Source organism: Lissotriton helveticus, chromosome 7, assembly GCF_964261635.1.
Source record: "Lissotriton helveticus chromosome 7, aLisHel1.1, whole genome shotgun sequence".
Lineage (NCBI taxonomy): Eukaryota > Metazoa > Chordata > Amphibia > Caudata > Salamandridae > Lissotriton > Lissotriton helveticus.
In genome coordinates, this window is record NC_136068.1 from 712,727,968 (window position 1) to 712,748,432 (window position 20,465).

Below are 20,465 nucleotides of genomic sequence, written 5' to 3' on the forward strand. Positions count from 1 at the left end.
CTGGCCCCTAGCCCTTAATCTTTTTTTTTCTTGTTTACCGATACATGTCAGATTGGTAAATAGAAAAAAACGGCATAATTTTGTATATGTGCATGCACACATCATCACGCATGCTAGTACCATAAAATGATGCAGGTGCTCCTGCCGTATCTTCACACTTATCCTTTATTTTCTTTGGCCCATTCCATACAGCATTTTGCCGATGCTGTATAGTATCACCAAAAGCACTGGCAAAGACTTTGGGTTCCAAAGGTTAGACCTCTTGGCTTTGTCAATACTTGTTACTTTTGTATATGTTTAACAGCTGTTACATCTCTGATCTGCAAGGTATGGAACCTACCTATCTCCATATCCAAACATTCTCTTTGTAATGTATGATCTAAATCTTCATCTCACACCTCAGCCTCTCAGTTCATGCTTGCGTATCTGGGCAAAACAAAAACTTGCCAATCTAATTATATGAATGTAAGGCTGCATTGTTTCTCTTATAGTTATATATTTAACACTTTTGCCACATTTTCCACCATTTACTGCACAAATTGAAGATACAAAGAAAAAACTTTTATTTCTTGCTTAAATGGTTACTAAATGAAAATCATTCCCTTTGTATAAAGGTCTAACAGACACTCAAACAGTTAATTGGCCATCTTTCAGTTTTTTATTGTTTCATTTAGAAGCTAAACTGTTGCTTCTGAGGTAAAACTGTTCAGTCATGTAAAAATATGTTACTCCCAAGATACAGACCTCAAAGAAGCAGTTCTTTCTTGCAGGCACTCAGTATAAGAACTCATATAACCTTTCACTTAATTTCTTATTAAAATCTGACGTCCTGAATTATACAGGGCCTCCTAGCAAGACACTTACATTTACGCATGTTATGTACAACTCTGTCCTGCAGGACACTTTAGAATTGGAAACAGGTACTTTTAACAATCCATAGTTTAGACATAAGTAAACCCAAAATGAAGGGCAGTCCTAAGACATAACTGGGTCATGGAGAAAAAGAGAGGCACAGCTTTTATTATAAAAAAAGTGTGAACATGTAGGCATGTTTTCTGCTGACTACAGCAACAACGCTCTACTGAGCAGAAAATAAGCGTACGCGTGCACACATCTTGCCACAAACTGACATGTAAAGCATGGCATTATCTATGTATTCAGATAATGTTACCAACAACACAGACTGTATGTACACATGACCACTGTTTGTGCATTGAATGCATTGGCATTAGAGTGCTTGCCAGATTATTACGACCTAGAAAACAGGCAGCCGCATTTCCCTTACTAATGTGAGCATCTGAAACGTATGTAGATTTACAAATTATATGTGCTCAGTCGTCACAGACGGGATTGCTCCATTTCCTGAGGCATTGCACACTTTGTGGTATCTAGGGACTGGTCTGCTTGTGTAAATGACCTTACAGGGTATGAAAGAACCAGACAGATACAAAAGAAGCTTCCGAGCACTACCTAAAATCTGAATTGAGGCATTGTCTGCTAACCTCTGTGGCATAAAAGCTAAGTGCAATCAACCCTTCTGCGTGCCACTGACCATAATATATGAAAATTGTATAAAAGGTGTTTGGGATGAAGGAAAGCAGATGGACCAGTTGCTAGAGAGATGCTGAAAAACTGGACTTTAGAATTAAAGGTATGTGTTAGGTGTTTCTACAAGACTTGGCATAAAGCATTTTAATAAGGCAACTCATTTTTATCATAGGTAGGATTTAAACTAATTTGTTAAGGGGTATGTGCAATGAAATATGATTTTGGTGTACCTTCTTTTCACACTTGCATCCATTGTGTTGGTGGAGGTGTTTAAAATTATTATAATTTTGGTATTATTTGAAAAAATAGCACATGATAAATTCTAGTTTATTGTAAAATAACAATACTTGTGAATAACTATGTGAATAATGATTTTGGGGTTCAGGGCTGGGGTTCCCGATATCATCTACAGAAGAGAGATTAGTGCATACTTAAGCAGAAGATATGAGAGATGCCTGACTGTTTCCCTTTTTTCTGAAAATCTTGCATATTCCTTTAGGAATTTAGGAAATCTACCGAATGTGGACCCACTGCTTCTGGGAACATGGAAGCACTCTATTTTACTTTTGGCATTAAAATATTAAGATATTAGTGTTTTAGTTTCCCTGCACTTCCAAGCAAGACAAAATCATTACATGTTGGCAAATACCTTTTAAGATGAACCGGGGGATGTGTATACCTTTAGAAACCTTTGTACTTTGCATAGCATTTGAGATCCCTTTTCCATGCTTCTGTATTACAATGACAAAATAAAGAGATTATAAAACACACAATGTGTCACGTTATGCACATAATTTGGTATTCTGGCTGCATAATTTAGTTAAGATACAGCCTCCAAGTGAGGCAGAATCTATATGCCACTTTTATTGATCTCATGATGGCTATTGAGAAAGTTTACTGCCTAAGCATGAGCACTTGGCCAATCAATGATCTATTACTGGGGCTTTCCTCTGCGAGACCTGGGTAAGCATATTAGATGACAAGGCATAGGGTGTGACTGACCATTCAAATGATGCAGAGCTGCATTTTATCCCCAATCGTGTCTGTCATATGAATGTCAGGTCCTATCGCAACCATCTTCCAGCAAAGTTTGAGATTATTACCATTGAAGGCTTATTATATGCAAAGGGTCTTCTGGTACAACAAACTTTGATCGGAGTGGTGCAATCATATCTCTCCTGGAATATTAAACTTATATTTAACCTTTTAAATTAATTTGAGATTTGGTAGGTTAAAGGTGTTAATGGTGATGGGGTCATGGACGGTTTTGACATTGAAGCAACACACTTAATGTACAAGCAATTGTTTTATGCAAATAATATATAAGCTGTTTTTACCCAAGTTTCCCAAGCCAGAAAAATACACTGGATTTAGGGAAGGAATGAGCCTGCTATACGATTGAACGAAGTTAAATACCTTTTAAAAAATATTTTAAAGAAGTACCTTGATTCTTAAAGTAGTTTTAAATGAGTGGGTTTTATATGGCACTTCACATATATAGTGTATGTGTTAAGCGTATAGCAAAGAAGTAGGTTATATATGTATTTTTGGAAGATTATGTCACCACAGGGAAATAGTGAACAAAATGATTTAATGTCATAAATACCGCCCAAGACTGATATATGGGATGGAATCTTGAACAAAAGTTATATTGAACTAGGTGTTTAATTTTTTATTTTTTTCAATAACAAATTTGATTGAGTTTAATGGTACATATTGGGCGGAGCCCGAAGCATACATTACAGATACAATTTGGCAGAGGTAGTACCAGTTATATTTAAACAAGTTAGCCTGCAAACTCCTAGGCCTAATGACTAAAGTGAGGCACAGGTTACCACATGATTCACTGAACGTGATGTCTCTAAGGGTATGTGTAGCGATGACAGAATGACTCACCTTGGGTATATAGGGGTCAGTGAGATGCAGTTGCCGAGTTTGTAGAGGATCTGATGGTGGTATAGGGGAAAAGTCTATATCCTGATACGTCGCCCAGCAGGACATTATTTTCCTGTTTCTGCAGGCAATCACGTGCCTCCGTCCATAGCCACCCTCCACCCATCAATTATTGGCGGGGTGGACCCCTTACATGATTGGGTGATGTCTTGTTTGACGAGCGTAAGGCCCAAAAACAATAAGTGCTGTTTTTAACGGTTCCCTTCTATTCCCTCTGTACTATCGAGCAGGAACAGTTTAGGGTCAAATGGAAGACTCCAGGACAGGACCCGGCCTAGGCAAGACAACATTTTCTGCCTGAACGGCTGCAATGCCCCACAGCTCCACACCGTGTGAAAAAAGGAACCCTCAGCATCACTGCATCTGAGGCACATAGGGAATGGATGACTCCCATCCTCCAGAGGCGGGAGCTGGTGAAGTAAGCCCGGTGGATATATTTAAACTGGATAAGCCGATACTGTGTAGCAATAGTGGCTTCACAGGGATTAGCGAGGGCCTTTGTCCAGTCATCATCGGTCATGTCGGGCAAGTCCGCCTCTCATTCCTCTCGGATTATGTATAGTGAAGTTTGAGTGTGGGTGGTTAAAGTCTGATTAACCTGCTTTCTGCTCATATGGGATTGTATATTAAGCCGCAAACGTTTATACTACATCATCTGGGGTTGTACAGAATTCTCTGTATAGCGAAAAGCAGGAACAGGAGTGGGAGACATCACAGCTTGGCACAACTGATGAAGCATTTGACTTGACTTGTCTCCCCATTGACAGATCCTGCGTTGAGTCGGTAGCCAGATCTCATGCACTTTGTTAGTGAGATGTTGGTGGATTTGTTGTTCTATTAGGAGGAGGCTAAGTTGTGGTATTGGATCGGCAGATGTGACTATATCGACTTCAAGGGACCTCTGGCGGTTTTCTAGTTCTACTATTTGGGCGATGCGTTTATGCTTTTCGCCTACGCTACAGCAAATATCCATGACGCGGGTTGTGGGTTTGAGATCTTCCCAGAGGATGATCCTAGAGGGGGCAGAGATGACATTGGACGAAAGATAGTCTGAAATGGCCTGATGGAGAATGTGCTGGTATTTCAAATTGCGAAGGTGCAGGGTGACTAAGGGGGTGCTGTTGAGGGCCTACGTGCAGCTTGAGTTAGAATGGGGAGTGGTCTGACAGTCCTCTGGGCAAGATAGAGACATGAGAAACCCTGTGTATGTAACTATGTGGTAGAAAGAAATAATATGTTCTTGATAACGAGCAATGCACTGCTGAGAGGAACGTGAATCCCAACTCAGAGGGGTTATATGCCCGCTACGCATCAGACCACCCTAGTGTGTTGGTCAGCTGCTGAAGTTTGGATCCCCCCGGCTGGGGCCCGCACCACAGCCCCCACCGGCGATCCAAGAGTGACATCACGTCGTTCCAGTCCCCGCCCAGTACTGTGAGGCTGTCTGGGAGTTCACCCCAAAGTTGTGTGATTCTGTCAATAAATATCTTTATCAGCAGGGGGAGTAGATGTTTCCTATGTTTACACATTCACCATGTAGGCTGCCTGTCACTATGGTGTACTGACCCCCAGAATCCGTCCAGATTTTAGATAGAGTGAAGATAGAGTGAAGATAGAGTGAAGGGAACCCGGCGGTGTATTAGAATAGCTGTGCCCTGGGAGTCCTGTGTGAATCCTGAGTGGTATACTGTGTCGTACCCGAATTGAGTGAGACATGGGGTTTTGTTGCCTAAGAGATGGGTCTCTTGCAAGAGTAGAACATCGACCTCGCAGTGTTTGGCTTGCCAAAGAACAGCGTCCCTTTCAATTTTGTTGGGCATTCCTCTGACATTCCAGGATACAGTGTTCAGGTCCTCAAGCTGAGACTTATGTGTGAATGCTGACATCAGTCATCTACGGAGGTTGTCAACGCAAATGCGTTGGCGAGACTGTGATAAGGTCCCTGTGAGGTGTTTACATTATTAATGATGAAACATTATGTTAAATGTATTGTTCATTGAATGTGAAGACGATTTTGAATTTATGAAAATAGTTTTTTCTTAAGTGTTAAAATGTGTATTTTAGTGGCCCATGTTTACACTTGCAACTCGCCCATTCTTCCTTTGAAGATTTTTTTTATTATGAATATTTGGTAAAGACATTTCTTGTTAGTTTGTATCCCAAAAAGATATTTGTTGAGGAATATGCTCTGTGTACACTAATGATATTGGATTTTATTTTGGTCATTTTCTTCAGATGGATGAAATCAAAGCGAAGGACAGGATCATCTTCTCTCTCGAAAAAGAGCTGGAGACACAGACTGGCTTCCTGCAAAAGCTGCAACTTCAGAAGGAGGCCCTGGATGAGCAGCTCTTCTTAGTAAAAGAAGCTGAGTGCAACCTAGGCACGAGCAGCCCCAAAAGAGAGATCCCTGGCCGGGCCGGCGATGGGTCGGAGCACTGCGGCAGCCCCGTAAGCTTGTAAACGATAGGCTTCTGTGACTCAGGGTTGGTAGCATAGGATTCCAATTCTTCTCTGGACCTTTGCTGGAGTCAGGTCTCGTTCTTGATAACTATCCTAATTACAGTGTGTGATATTGGTGCAAGAGTTTTATGAAGGACTATAATGCTGTGGCCAGGCCACTACACAGCCTGAGAGACCCATACTACTGCTTAAGTCTCTGGAGCCCATCTGTCTGGAATAGTGGAGATTTTACAAGTAACGGCCTTGAATGACGTTACATGTAACCAAGAAAAAAAGTTCATGCTGGTGTTGGACTTAAAAAAAACTTGTTGCCCAACTATATAACGAACAGGGGAAGAAGTGGGAGATGTTGAATAATAGGCTAGGTAAAAGTAACCTGTATGATATAAATGGAGGTCATTTACATTAATGCCTTGGGAAACCATTGGACATCATTTTGGAAGATCAGAATGCTGACTCCAAAGCAATTTCTCTCACTGCCCCCTATTCAATCCCCCTTTTTCTGTTGAAAGGCATTTAAATCTCCAATTTCCCTTCTCCTGCCATTCAAGTTGTTGACTTTCTCCTTGCCCACTTCTGCCATAATTCTTCAGGATTCATGCCATTTCACATTTTTTTCTTGCCAAATTACAATTGTTTTTCAATTACTGCTAAAATTATTTAACATGTTTATTTTGTTGTCCTTCATTGATAGGACATGCGGAGGAACCAGCGGAGAATGGCAGAACTGAATGCCACGATACGTAAACTTGAAGACAGGAATACGCTACTAGTGGATGAAAGGAATGAACTGGTAAGCATAATTTGGCAACCATCCTATGTCACCATGCCCAAAGGGTGCACGAAGTATATTTGGATCAATGGTATGGACATTTATTTCACAAACAATAATGGTGGAATCTTGAAGCATCCATGGATGTGGCCTTTAGGGACCAGTTTTGTACACCACAACTCTAGCCCCACTGTGTTGTATCCCTTGTCTTCCTTTAATTGGCACCATGCTTGCACCATATTGTCACTAGACAAGCAGAATTCTATTTGATAGTATAATTAAATTGTTAAACAGCTGTGATAACATTAACTTCAAGAGCAGGCCAGAGTCCAGGCTCACAACCGTGCACTTTAAAAATGACATGAATTCCATGATATTCAGATAACTCATGTAAATAACGATGTGCCAGAATAATGATGATTGCTCCACATTACAGGTGACTTCCATAAGCCATACTTCTTTTTCCAATTCAGACATAATTTCAGATCATTCTGTCTTAAACCAAAATGAGAACCGAGCCCTTTTATTCTAGAAAATGCTCAGTTTCTGCCAGGTCGGTCTTCTACAGATGGGAATAGCTTCTTGCCAGGCACAGATGGGCACACAGTCTGCTATCACATGCATCCTTGTATCTGGGTCAGCAAAGCTTGTTTGAAAACAAATAAAGTGCCATACAAACAGTAAGGATGCTGTTAGCAGAGCCTGGTGTTTTCTCAAAGCACACTAATTCATTGAATGTAAGTAACATATGATTTTAGAAGCAGGATTTGTGCTGTACATGTTCTGGCAACATCCTCTCTGTAGGGTTCTCCGGGTTCAGATCCCTGCCCTTTGATTCTCTTGCATCATCTCATGGATTGAAGAAAGCATGCTAGAAACAATGTTTATTTTAGTGAAGAAAAGACTCGCCTTTTTCGGGATGTACATATCCTGCCGCTGTGTTTTACCCGTCTGTACTTTTCTTGATATCTTGCATGGCAGTTTTCCAAGAGGTATTCCCTACAAAATTCACACAAAATACTGGCATACCACACATTTTAATTTTGTGTAATTTCACATGCTTTTCATGGAATTTGGAGAAATTGTGCCAAAATAAACTTGATTTCAATGGGCCCGATTCACAAAAGTAATCTGAGACAAAATCCTAACTTTACGACTTTCTGTATTCACAAAAGGCATTTAGGAGTAGTAAAGTTAGGATTTTGTCTTAAGTTTTGGTTTTAAGACGAAATCCTAACTTAAGTTTGACTTAAGTTTAACTTAAGACCAAAACTTAAGACAAATTGAAGACAAAATCCTAACTTTATTACTCCTAAATGCCTTTTGTGAATACCGAAAGTCGTAAAGGTATGATTTTGTCTGATTACTTTTGTGAATCGGGCAGTACTTTTAAACTTGTTCCCAAACTTTAGCTTTCAAACTTTTTGGGAGACACAATCATTGTAATCATAGAGAGAAATAACGCAGAGTCCTGCAGTGTCTATGAAACAGGGTGTCTGTAAAATTGCCATGATGGTGTTTTTCTCTTTCCAGCTAAGGCGGGTCCGTGAAACAGAAAAACAGTGCAAACCTCTTCTAGACAAAAACAAGTGCCTCACCAAGCGAAATGACGAACTGATGCATTCTTTACAGCGTATGGAAGAGAAACTTAAGACCATCACAAAGGAGAATGCAGAAATGGTAGGTGGCTGATCATCAGGGAATACTTCATTGCTTTACCACTTGTAGAAACATCTTAACAAGCATACCTTGTATTCTTGGTATGCAGCTCAGGACAGTGTGCTGTCAACCAGTTTGAATGTTATGTAATTCAGTGAAGTAATGGCAAGCACTTCATAATTAAACAACACAGCATACACCAACATCATTTTGCTGGCTGGCCAGTAGATTGGAAAAGCTTGTATCATAGAATTTGTATAGCACAACGTACCCTTCATGATACCCCGAAGTAATTCCTGGCAGGCGAGTAAAGGATACACTGTTTTGTTTAGTGTGCTTGGGAGAGGATGGATTTATAAAGATGATTAAAAACAAGAAGGAGGTACCCTTTTTCAACTGGAAAAGGGAGGTGGTGTATAATACTACAAAAATTAAAGAGCTATTTTATTTGCTAAAAAGCATGAATTCATTGCACATCACACATCATTACAAACATATCAATTTTCATATAATAAAAATAAATAAATTAAAATAAAATACAAAAATGTTAAACAGAACTTTTTTTAAACAATTTTGTATTTTATTGTAATTGATTTATATTTATTATATGAAAATTGATATGTGCAATGAATTCATGCTTTGTAGCAAATACAATAGATAATGAATAGACTCTAAATGTCCGGGTTTTTCCTGTTTTAATTGTTATTAATGTTGTTTTGAAAATAAATTCCTTTTTGGTAACCTACTTTAGACCGACTAAATAAAAAATAAAATGGTAAATATCTCACATTAAGAACTGTAAGAGGCACTTAGCCTCATTTTGTACAAAAGCAGGGAAAGGGAGCTCTTTAATTTTTGTAGGATTTATAGAGATGCCAATGTGGAAATAATGTTTTTACTGTGCTTAAGATTCTGAGAAAAACTCCAATCGTATCGTGGCAAACTGTAGCTTACGCATGGCCTACAGTGAAGAAGTGTTGAGAAGCATACAGTTATACTTTTCATAAACTTACAGTATGAGGCTACTCCCTTTATTGTCTGCGGTTCGGAGAGTGTGGGTTTTAAATGTTGGCCTGTGTGGGATTTGTTTTGTTGTAGTGGGTGCAGTTTAGATGTTTGCTCTTGGTGTATCTTAGGGTACTTGTGGCTGTGCTTAAGCGTGGGGTTAAGCATAGAGACTCAAGAGAGATCAAATTGACTTAACATATACTTACCAGTATCAAATAGAGATGTAAGTAGCTATTCTAATATATTTTTTTAACTTTTCGATTGCTGCTAATGTATAACTTGCTTTACTTACCACAGAAAGAAAAAATCACGACGCATGCTCCCATTAAGAAGCTGCGATCTTTGAATGACCTGGATCAAGCCAATGATGAGCAAGAAATTGAGTTCCTCAAAATGCAGGTGGTGGAACAACAGAACGTGATTGACGAGTTGACAAGGGTAGGTGTTGACGCGGTAGCGGGCATTCCACCACCAACCGTCTCTCTGTTGATTGCCAGCACGTGGTACCCTCACATAACAATGCCAGGGTTTCACAAGCTGCACGAGACAAAATGTCTATCATAGATCACAGCACTATTGTCAACCTGGGCTGGGCTATTTTGCTTGTCATTTGCACCTGTGATGGAGGTAAAATATCTAAAACATTAATTTCACTTCCAAACCACTCCCCAAGCATGGGTCCTTCCTGATAATTTGTATTTCCTTATTTGAGCGATCAATTATGGTGAATAACTATCCCCAAGTTAGTAAATCTAAAGTTTTGTGTACAGCATTTATTCCTAAACTCCACGAGTTTGGACAGGATCACATAAATTAGTATAATGCAGAGACTGGAACTAAAATAAGCTCCATTCTCTTATATGTAGCTGCTAAACCCCCATCCTAGTCTCAAACATACCCAAAGGCTGGATTTGAGGATCTAAAAATACATGCCTTGGCGGGCATCCTTTTTATTTCGCGTAATATTTAAATTGTGTTGTAACTTTCATTGTCAAATAATATCAGGGAATAACAGAACTCGGAGCAGAAAATCAGAAACTGGGATGCGGAGGAGAAGTGGTTTAGTGCCCACGTTATTAGCAATAGGATTAGGAAAGCTGAGATTTAATTTGCTAAAGAAAGTAGTGACATTTCTGTAGGTAACTGACTCTCGTTCGAGAAAGAGGCAGTACGGCCTGCGAGTTAATTCTGATGCACTTGGCTACCACCGGTGATAAAATTGCCTGCGATAGTCGTACTACCACCAACATTTTTCTCATAAAAAAATACTACCAAAAGTTGATGCGAGTTTACTGCACAAAATAGGATCTATTGTAATTTGACCTTAAAATGACTAGAAAAAACATAACCAACTGCCATAGCATGAAACTTTGGGTACACGGTTTTATATGGTGTGTAAATCATACTGTTTTGTTCTCCGTGGCCTTATGCACTGAAACCCTTTTTTTTGATCTGCAGTACTTTTACTCCACAGTTGTTAATTTCTCACCCGCGTGGTATTTGATCTACTGCTGGAAGCATGAAAGTATGTGAGGGGGTATTTTTTACGGCAGGCTGCAGCGTCATTTACGTCTGCTGGTATTTTCCTACCATTGGCAGTAATGCATAATTGCAATATGCCAGGCAGTACTGTTAAGTTATGTTATAAAGAGCATTACTCTCAGAGGGAGGTAATTTAACCTCAGCAATTATGTTTATGTCCTGAAGATTTTAATCCTTTCCTGCTCTGCACATGACTCGTTCCTAGGCAACTACCTTTGAGCCTCACTTAGAATTCTGAGCAGTAGTAGTCCTTTCAAACTCACTCTTCACTCCACTCATTTAGAGATGGGGGAAGTGCCAGGTTACCAGCGACTGAGCCCTAGCTTTCTCTGATATGGAAACCCTACGACTGTCAGCCTGTCACTACAGAGTCGCCAGTCCATGGATATTGGAAAGACCCCCCTATTAAAGGGAATCCTTCAAACATATATATTTCCTGTTCACGGTTGACAGGAAATACCAGGCAGCCGCACCAGGAACCAATACCAGTGACCCCTATGCGCTGGGAGAAAACTCATCACATATCAGAACCATTTGCTTTTTGTTATTCAGAAACTAACCCCAACTTCAAGTGTTCGTTTCTGAAAACACAATCGCTTGCCAGCTGAGCCAAAACAATATGGAGGCTGCTTGGCAAACTGCTGTGAGTTCTGTAAAACTACTGCACTGGTGGATAGCAAGAAGGCACTGAAATCCTCATAAAAAGGAGAGTACCTCAAAATATGGTGGATGGCCCTCCAACAGAGGAGTGGAGACGTTGCTGGCTTGGTTGGCTGGCAAGGCCGGCTCCAAAGACTGACTGACCTCCTTTGTCTCCCCGTTGCTTTGATTCCGACACCAACCAACATTGGAAGCTCTTACTAACATTGATTGACCAGAGGTAAAACCTACTCAAACTTGTCTTATTAAAATCTTCTCTCAGGGGCAGAAAAGGCGAAAGCTTTCTTAAATTAAGAGAGTTTCCACAAAACAAGTGTTTCCCCATCTAGAGAAAAAAGATAGAAACTCTGCCAGCAGGGCAAGTCAACAAAAAGGTAGAAAACATAGTTGCACATAGGTTCTTGGCTACTTACTATCCAGTAATCACAAATAATGGTTTCCCATGTTTTAGGTTTTTGCAAAGTACAAGAACACCACAACTTATCCCTTGATGCTTTCCAAAGGAATCATAGAGGAGACGTTTCACTGCAGCTTGTCAATCAAAGAGCCATCTCTAGAATCTTTTAGGAAGAGGTGTGATTTAATGACACAAATATTGATTATTTTACTTTTTTTTACTTTTCAGGACAGAGAAAAACTCATCCGACGCAGAAAGCATAAAAGGAGCTCCAAACCCATCAAGGTATTGGGAAATTGTGGACAGGGTGTTCCAGTGGGTGGGAAATATGTGTGTGTGTGTGTGTACACGCATGTGCATAGGCAACCCCTCCAAATGCCAATGTATGCACTTGCCTAGGGTGTTACTTTAAGTGCAGCAAGAAATTCAAGTAAAAAAGCAAATTAACACGAAAAATAAGTGGTGGGGTACCAATTGCACAGTTCACCCTCTTTTTTGTGTATGTAGTTTGTATCAAAGAAGTAAAAAATTCAATATAAATGCGGTCAACATAAAGGAGAATGTATGCTTGTATTCATAGGAAACAAAGGTGGTTGTAAAATGTGAGGAAAATGACAGTGTATTTTACATGATGGGTCTTTCAGAGTTTGGTGGAGCAGGTTGACCTCAATAAATTGATTCATCCATGTCACCATCCTGCGATTCCTTCACCTCATTCATAGATCGTGGAGCCTCAGGGGTTCCACCGATGAGCCTTCCCGGGCAAGGAAATAAAGAAAAGACCTTGAAGCACAGGGAGGAAGCACCCTATACATCAGGGCTATTTATTTATTTTTATTTTTTTTTATCAAATTCAGACTCCTGTTTTTGGAATGTTTGCTAATCCGGCCCGAACAAAATCTTGCCTGCTCAGCAAACTCTTCTGCATTCGTAGAAAAGCTGTAGGAAACTCCAACAGTTGGTTTGGAGACAGTGATCATCACCAGGCATGTGGAGATCTCACAATAGGGTGGGCCACTCTTTAGCATGATAGCAGAAGCAATAGCATCCGATGGCTTGATGAGGTGGATGACCACCTGTCACGCTCTAAGTGAGCCACCTGGATTTATGCAACAGAGGAGTGCCAAATTATGCAGCAAAAAAATGCTAATTATGTGGTGTAAAGGACACATTTTCCGATGGTGTTATCTCTTTATTTTGTCATTTTTACACAAGGTAAGACTATCTGGGAAAGGGTTTCACCTTAATAGTACCAATTTTACACCCAACTACAGTAATAAGCACCTGAAAGATTACCAGGCAACGTTTGTAAAGGGCCTTCCAGTGCACAGGAACATGTGTCTCCATGTCTTTAGTAATGTTCGCTCCCTACGAGCTAGAGAAAATATTTTTGTAAAACTCTGCAGATTATGAAGCAGATGTAGGATTATGTAGCAAATGTGGCAACTTGCATAATTATGTGAAAATCACTGCAGCTGCAAAATCGCATCATTCCAGTGGCCCTGTTGTTATCATGAATGGAAACAGGTTCGGACCATATGTGAATGAGAGCAGACATACTATGAATAGGATATTTCCATTTGTGTATTATAGTCATTTATATTGTGCAAATGTGCGTAGCAACAGACTGATAAAATGTAATAAAAAGGATTCACAGGGGAAGATGAACAATGTGTGTTTTAAGGAAGTGTAGACATTTGTCAAAAGTTAAAAAACAATGAAGGCTCCTGGTGTTTGCCCTCTAAATAAAGGCACGCAGATAAAGAGGACAACCATTTGTTTTGCTGTATGTATTAAATTGAAAGAACTGGAAAAAGTTACACAAGTTGTACTTGCTCTCTGATGTGTACTTGCACCTACGGCTGATTGGAGTAGGATATTGATGCCATGATTGGCTACTAAAGGAAAGGATACAGCTGGATAATGAAGGAACCAATGATTTTCTAGTGCTAGCATCATCACTGTCTTGATAACTGGACAAGAAAGGCCTGGTGAGAGGCGAATAGATGTCTAATTAATACAGGAATGCTGGTGTAATAGCTGGCCTTTGGGTATTGGATTACATCCGGTGTAAAAAATAGTTTCTTGATGCAGTACTTCAACATTTTGCAGAAATACTGCCATGTGAATGCGCTAAAGCAGAGTGCAATGCCTAGGTTAATGTGTTTCCTTTTAGAGTTCTCTCGGATGAAAATGGGAACATACCCGTAGTTCCTATCATTTACACTTCACACTGAATGGAGTGAATCTAACTTCTACTGGTGGTATGACACTATTTGGCAATACCACAAATTTAGTTGACAAAAACCCCTGCCCTTGTTCAACCACTATTTTATTTGCTTGGCTTAATTGTATGCAAATTTCAGATTAGGGTGGTAGCCTGACATATGAAACTTGGTAGCAAACGTTTAAAAGTCTATACCAGATGGGCGACGTATTTTATAAATCAGAAAGTTGCATGACTGATTTTGAAAATAAAAAAAAGATGGAGCAGGATGACAGTACTTTGGAGACACATTAGTGATTGTAATCCTTCTGGGTCGTTTAGAAGTGATTTCTTCCATTGTAACTATGGGCCTGATTTAGATCTTGGTGGAGGGGAATACTCTGTCACAAACGTGAAGGACATCCCGTCCGCCGTATTTCGATCCCATTACATCTTATGGAGATCGTAATACAGCGGAAGTGATATCTGTCATTCCATACGCTGAGATCTAAATAAGGGCCATATGTATGGGTGTTTACCTATATTTGGAATTTAAACATATAACATTCTGTGTTGCCAGTAATTCCAAGCCATATTGCTAGAGTCTGAGGTTTTCTCAATAGTTCATATAATATGCAGAGAAACATATATATGTGTGTTTGTATGATGCTTGTGAAAGAGTTCATGGTGGAGGAAAATGTGTAGAAAAGCGGGTTAGATGTATGACTACTTTTGGTTTCACTGAGCTTTTTCTCCTTCCAGGGTTGATACTGTTAAAAGTTGGTGAGCAGTGGCATGCCATGTTTACAGTGCTTCAACAGTGAGTGCACTGAGCTAACACTGCACACAAGTACCCATTTTATAATGACACCAATTATTAAACGCTATTCCCATTCAAATCATTATGAATTTAATAATGAACTTGGGAACCAGTGGTTTTCGGGACACAGGCCTAATTCATTTTTGTACTTTTTCCTTACAATTAGACTGCATTTGGCTTAATGGTGAATTTCGTTCTTTGGATTCTATGCACGTAATGCGTGTAGGAAAACGCTTCCGTCAAAGAGTCGATCTTAGCTGGTTATTGAGCTATTGGACAAAGGGTTGTTGCTAGTTTGTGAGTCGGGTGTTCAGGTGCTTGAGCAGGTGTGTAGGTCAAGCGAGAGTAGGTGTGGGTCATCCGAAGGAGATCCTCTGGGTTAGTTATAAAGCCAGCTCTTCAGCATCTTGCGAAAGTCGAGTAGTGATGAAGAGGTCCTGATGTGTTGAGGGAGATAATTCCAGGTCATGGCGGCCATGTAGGAAAAAGCGCAACCTCCAACCCCGCTTCTGTGGATGCATTGGATATCTGCGAGTTAGAGAGAGAGAGAGAGAGAGTGACAATGATTGCAGTTGTCTGGTGAGTTGATAGAAGCGTAGGCAGTGGTTGCAGTAGGGAGGTCCAATGTGGTTGCTGCTTATGAATCAATCCTTCTGAAGCTTCCCTTTTCCTATGTTCAGGCTGCACACGTGTTTCATCACACATATTCACAACTGAAAAATATTTCAGAGATTCCCACTTGGTTTCCCAAACTCAGCTCCAGTTACCCCCTTTATCTCTACTTTTCAGAGACATCTGGTGGACACTGTTTTTGGGTACGATGATGACTCCATGGATTCCGAAACCTCTTCTGTGGCATCTTATCGTACTGACCGGACGCCGGCCACCCCGGATGATGACCTGGATGAGGTAATGTTGATCACTAGCCAAGCAAGTTGGTGCCTTCTTTTCAATAAATGATTTTGCCACCTTCCATTGAGTGTAATTAAGATAGTAAAGACTTTCTGAAATGTTTAGGATGCCTTGATGTCTAAGATAAGCATGGCTGCCTTAATTTTACTGGATGCACTGGTAAGCTCTCAATAACCGCACAAAAAGTGTAGAATTTTAGTTTAAGGTTACGATCCTAAATGCTGAACTATATTTGTTTATTACCTCTCACCGGTGCCTGAAAATGTATTTAATTTCGGGTTTAATTATTGGTTTAATTTGGCTGGTTTATTTTGTTGCTCCTGCTTTTAGGGTCAAATACAGTTCTTCCTGGCCCTCTTAAAAATGTATCCCTTTTGTTCCACCTTCTTTCAATGTATCCGGTAATGTGTTTGTTTTACGTCAATTACATCAACCTTTTATCAAGGACATCAGACCTAGCCTAGGAAAGCGCAAAGATGGCTAACAGTTCTTCATATTAAGTCAGACTTAGACTGAGTTCTAATCATTTTGTCCAAAAAGATCACTCAGTCTTTCTCAACATCTGTCCAAAAGTAATTCAAAGCAGGAAGTTTGGCAACATGTAGAAACCAGCATTTCAATTTTACTGCAATAGGACCCTGATCTTACACATTCGAAAGTCTGTAATATAATACTTTTTTTTATCATTCCAAACAGTAATATTGCTTGGTTCTTCCAGAGAACTCATGCCTCATATTGTTGGCAGGTCTAGGTGTAAAAAAAAAAAAAATAATAATGAAAGGAATGCTTGAATTAACCCCAGCCACTGGCGATTGTTCAGGCCACAATCCAGCCCATTGCTTTTCACCATTTGTGCCACTCTGGTAATTATTTATTTATTATTTATTTAATACATTTGTAGAGCGCAGCTGTCACCTGGCAGGTATCCTGGCGCTGAGAGTTTTACACCTGAGTTGGAAGCAATGGGGGACTGTTTAGGGGAATGAGGTGGCGGGAAAACTAGGGGAAGAGCCACGTTTTGATTCGCTTTCTGAAAGGTAGGAGTTGTGGTGTTTGACGGATGTCTGCGGGCAGACTGTTCCAAAGTTTAGCAGCAGCCACTCTGAAGGATCTTCCCCCGGTCCTTACTTTGTTGAATCTAGGTACCGTCACAAGGCAGGCTGTAGCGGATCGTAAAGTTCTGGTGGGGGTGTACCAGGAAAACATCTGTTGTAGGGATCTGGGGCCTGATCCATGGAAAGCCTTGAAGACCAGGCAGAGAGCCTTAAAAGCTATCCGTTGTTTCAGAGGAAGCCAGTGTAGCTCGGCTAAGGCTGCTGTGGCAGAAGATCTCCTTGTCCAGCCAAGGGCCAGTTTGGCTGCTGCCGACTGGACACGTTGGAGTCTGTCCAATAGTACAGCTGGGGACTCGAGCAGGAGAGCATTACAGTAGTCAAGGCGACTAAGAATAGTACACCTGACTATCAGCGCTCTGGCCTGGGTGGGGAGTAGTGGCAGAATTTTGCGTAAAGAACGCATAAGGGCCGAGCAGGTGGAGACTGTTTTGGTTACCTGTGTTTCCATGCTTAGGTTATTGTTGAGCATAACGCCCAGATTGTGGACACTGGTAACCGGCTGTGGTTTATCAGAGTTTTCCGGGGGCCAGAATTCCACTGGAAAAGGACGAGGGATTCGGCTCCTGGGACAGAACAAGACCTCGGTTTTCGAGGAATTGAATTGCAGGGAATTCAAATGCAGCCAGCCGGCTGTGTCTCTTAGGCAGTCATGGAATGCTTCCATGGGGATAGAGTCTTCTCCCTCCCAAGAAAGAATAAGCTGGGTATCGTCCGCGTAATTTACTGTTTTCATTCTGTGACTTCTGATTAAAGTGACCAATGGTTTTAAATAAATATTAAAAAGGATCGGACTAATAGACGAACCCTGAGGTACACCGTGAGGGACTGGGGAGAAGGCGGATTGAAAAGGGGGAAGGGATACAGCTTGTTTCCTATCGCTGAGATAGGAATGGAACCAGAGCAGAGCTGTGCCACCGACCCCTGCCTCTCGCAGTCTCTTTAGCAGAATCACGTGGTTAACCGTATCGAATGCGGCAGACAGGTCCAATAGGATTAAGGCCACTGCGTGGCTCCTGTCTGCACGCATACGAAGTTCTTCCATGGCTGTGAGCACTGCTGTTTCGGTGCCATGTGCTGGTCGAAATCCGAATTGGAAGTCGTCCAGAACGTGACTCTGCTCGAGATAGGTTGATAGGCAGGCGCTAACCCAGCGTTCCACCACTTTCGCTGGAAAGGGTAGAAGCGAAATAGGTCGAAAGTTGGAAAGACACTCTGGGTTCAAGGATGGTTTTTTCAGCAACGGGGTGATGAGTGCTCGCTTCCAGGGGGAGGGGATGAGTCCGCAACACAGCGATTGGTTGCAAATCTTCCGGAGGGTGTGGAATAGTTCTGTTCCGCACGCCTTCCAGGTTTTTGGGGGCAGTGGGTCAAGGGGGGACCCAGAGGTGATTCCGTGTGCCAGTCTGTTGAAGTCCTCCTCGGGGATAGGGGGGAGAGCCGGTAGACCTTCCCTAGGTAGGCAGCCAGGGCTTGGTGGATCACAGTTGGTGGTATCAACTACGGAGGAATTAAGATTGTTTTGCGATGGGGGGGTTGCCAAATTATTAATGATGGTCTCAATTTTGTCCGTGAAGAACTGGGCGAGATTGTCGCAGAGGGTCTGTGAGGGGGGGATGATTTTCTTAGCGCAGTCAGGGTGGATGAGGTTATCAAGGATCTGGAATATACTTTTCGAGCTATTAGCTGCGTTAACTATAGTGGAGCAGTAATAGGTCGATTTGCTCTCTATGATGGCAGATTTATATTCGAGGAGCTTGTTTTTCCAAGTGGTTTTATTAGTGTCGCAATAACCTTGTCTCCACTTCCTCTCAGCCTGTTTGCAGGCGAGCTTGAGGTTCTTCAGGGCATCATTATACCATGGCGCAGGTGCTCTGCCTTTAGGTTTACAACGTTTTTGTGGAGCGATAGAGTCCGTGGTGGATACTATCTTCATGCTAAAGGCTCTGTAGTTGTTTTCAACCGAGTTGGTTGATGAGAAGCTATCTTCCACATTGAAGACAGTGGTGGAGGAACTCAGTTTTTCCAGAGCTTTCCAGTCTCTGTACGTAAATTCTGGTAGAGTGCGTTTGTTCAGTTTTCTAATTTTTGTGCAGGTAATATGAAATGTGATAAGAGCATGATCCGTCCAGCTCATAGGCAGAATGTCATTCACATGTGTTAAACCAGGACTAGAAAAGATAAGGTCGAGTCGATTGCCTGCTGAGTGGGTAGGTTGCTTGACCAGCTGGTGAAGTCCCACGCTGCCACAAGACAGCAGGAGGTTTTCTAGACCAGTGTCTAGGCTACCGTTTGGCCAGAGGTTAAAATCCCCCAAAATGATAAGTTTGTTATGGGAGGTTGCCATGTTCGTAAAGGTAGTGAGTAGTGCTTGCTGCTGATGGGAGGTAAAGGACCCTGGAGATCGGTAGCAGATGATCGCCGTGAAGGTATCTCCTAGGTGGCAGTTTATGGAAAGGCCGAAGAGCTCAATCCCGGCCACTGGATCTATATCTATGGTGTATATCTGCCAGGAGGCTCTGAAGATAATGCCTACTCCGCCACCACGGCCCTTGGGTCTGGGAAGGTGCAAAATATTAAAATCTTGCGGGCATGCCCATGCTAAGTCAATGTCGCAGTCGGCGTGAGTCCATGTCTCAGTTAGAAAGAGGACATCTAAAAGGTGGGATTCTATAAGGAGATGGATTTCGTTAGCATGCTTTGGTAGTGATCTAACGTTCAAAAGACCTCCCAGGAGCAGACCCTTAGGTGTGAAGTCAAGCAGTGGAGAGGCTGTGTCGGCAAAGGTGAGCGGACCTTCATGAGCGATCCCTTGCAAATTAATCAGCGTGTCCCGGGTGTACTGTGGGGGCTGCGGGCCAATTTGGGCAGAGTTGGCGGCGCTGGTCGCGTCCTCGTCGCGGACGAGCGCAGACGAGCTTGCCTTTAGCGCGCCTTCGGCGCGCAATCGGCACGCCCGTTGCGCTCGTCCGCTGCGCTTGCGGTATGAACTCATCACTAGTAGTGGTGGTTCAGGCGTCGGAAGGAGGGTGTGGCCAGCAGAGATGGGCGTGTCTCTCGGCTCCCTCGGCGTGGGAATGGCGCCAAGAAGCGATCGTTTTGTGCCCCAACAGCTCTAATATCAGCTGCTCGGCGAGGCTGGGGTAGGTGCCAGAATCATTAATGTGCAAAATAAGGCAAGTTTAAAATGATAGAAATACAATGTTAAAAATCGCAGTTTCAGACTCCCGGCTTTTCGCCTCAGGAGTGTCACTCTCAATAGGGCAGCGCTTGTGCTCAGCGCGCTCTATTTGTATCTGTGGCGGGGGGCGTGGCCAGCAGAGATGGGCGTGTCTCTCGGCTCCCTCGGCGTGGGAATGGCGCCAAGAAGCGATCGTTTTGTGCCCCAACAGCTCTAATATCAGCTGCTCGGC

General features: G+C 41.9%; 1 protein-coding gene across 1 annotated transcript in view; it reads left to right on the forward strand.

Moving 5' to 3' along the window:
- Window positions 1-20,465, forward strand: part of JAKMIP2 (janus kinase and microtubule interacting protein 2) — a 185,799-nt gene that overhangs the window by 34,502 nt on the left and 130,832 nt on the right. The window contains exons 3-8 of the mRNA XM_078650655.1: window positions 5,737-5,952; window positions 6,659-6,757; window positions 8,270-8,416; window positions 9,701-9,841; window positions 12,231-12,287; window positions 15,818-15,937. Of these exons, the coding sequence (XP_078506781.1) occupies window positions 5,737-5,952; window positions 6,659-6,757; window positions 8,270-8,416; window positions 9,701-9,841; window positions 12,231-12,287; window positions 15,818-15,937 (780 nt within the window). The remainder of the gene's footprint in view (window positions 1-5,736; window positions 5,953-6,658; window positions 6,758-8,269; window positions 8,417-9,700; window positions 9,842-12,230; window positions 12,288-15,817; window positions 15,938-20,465) is intronic.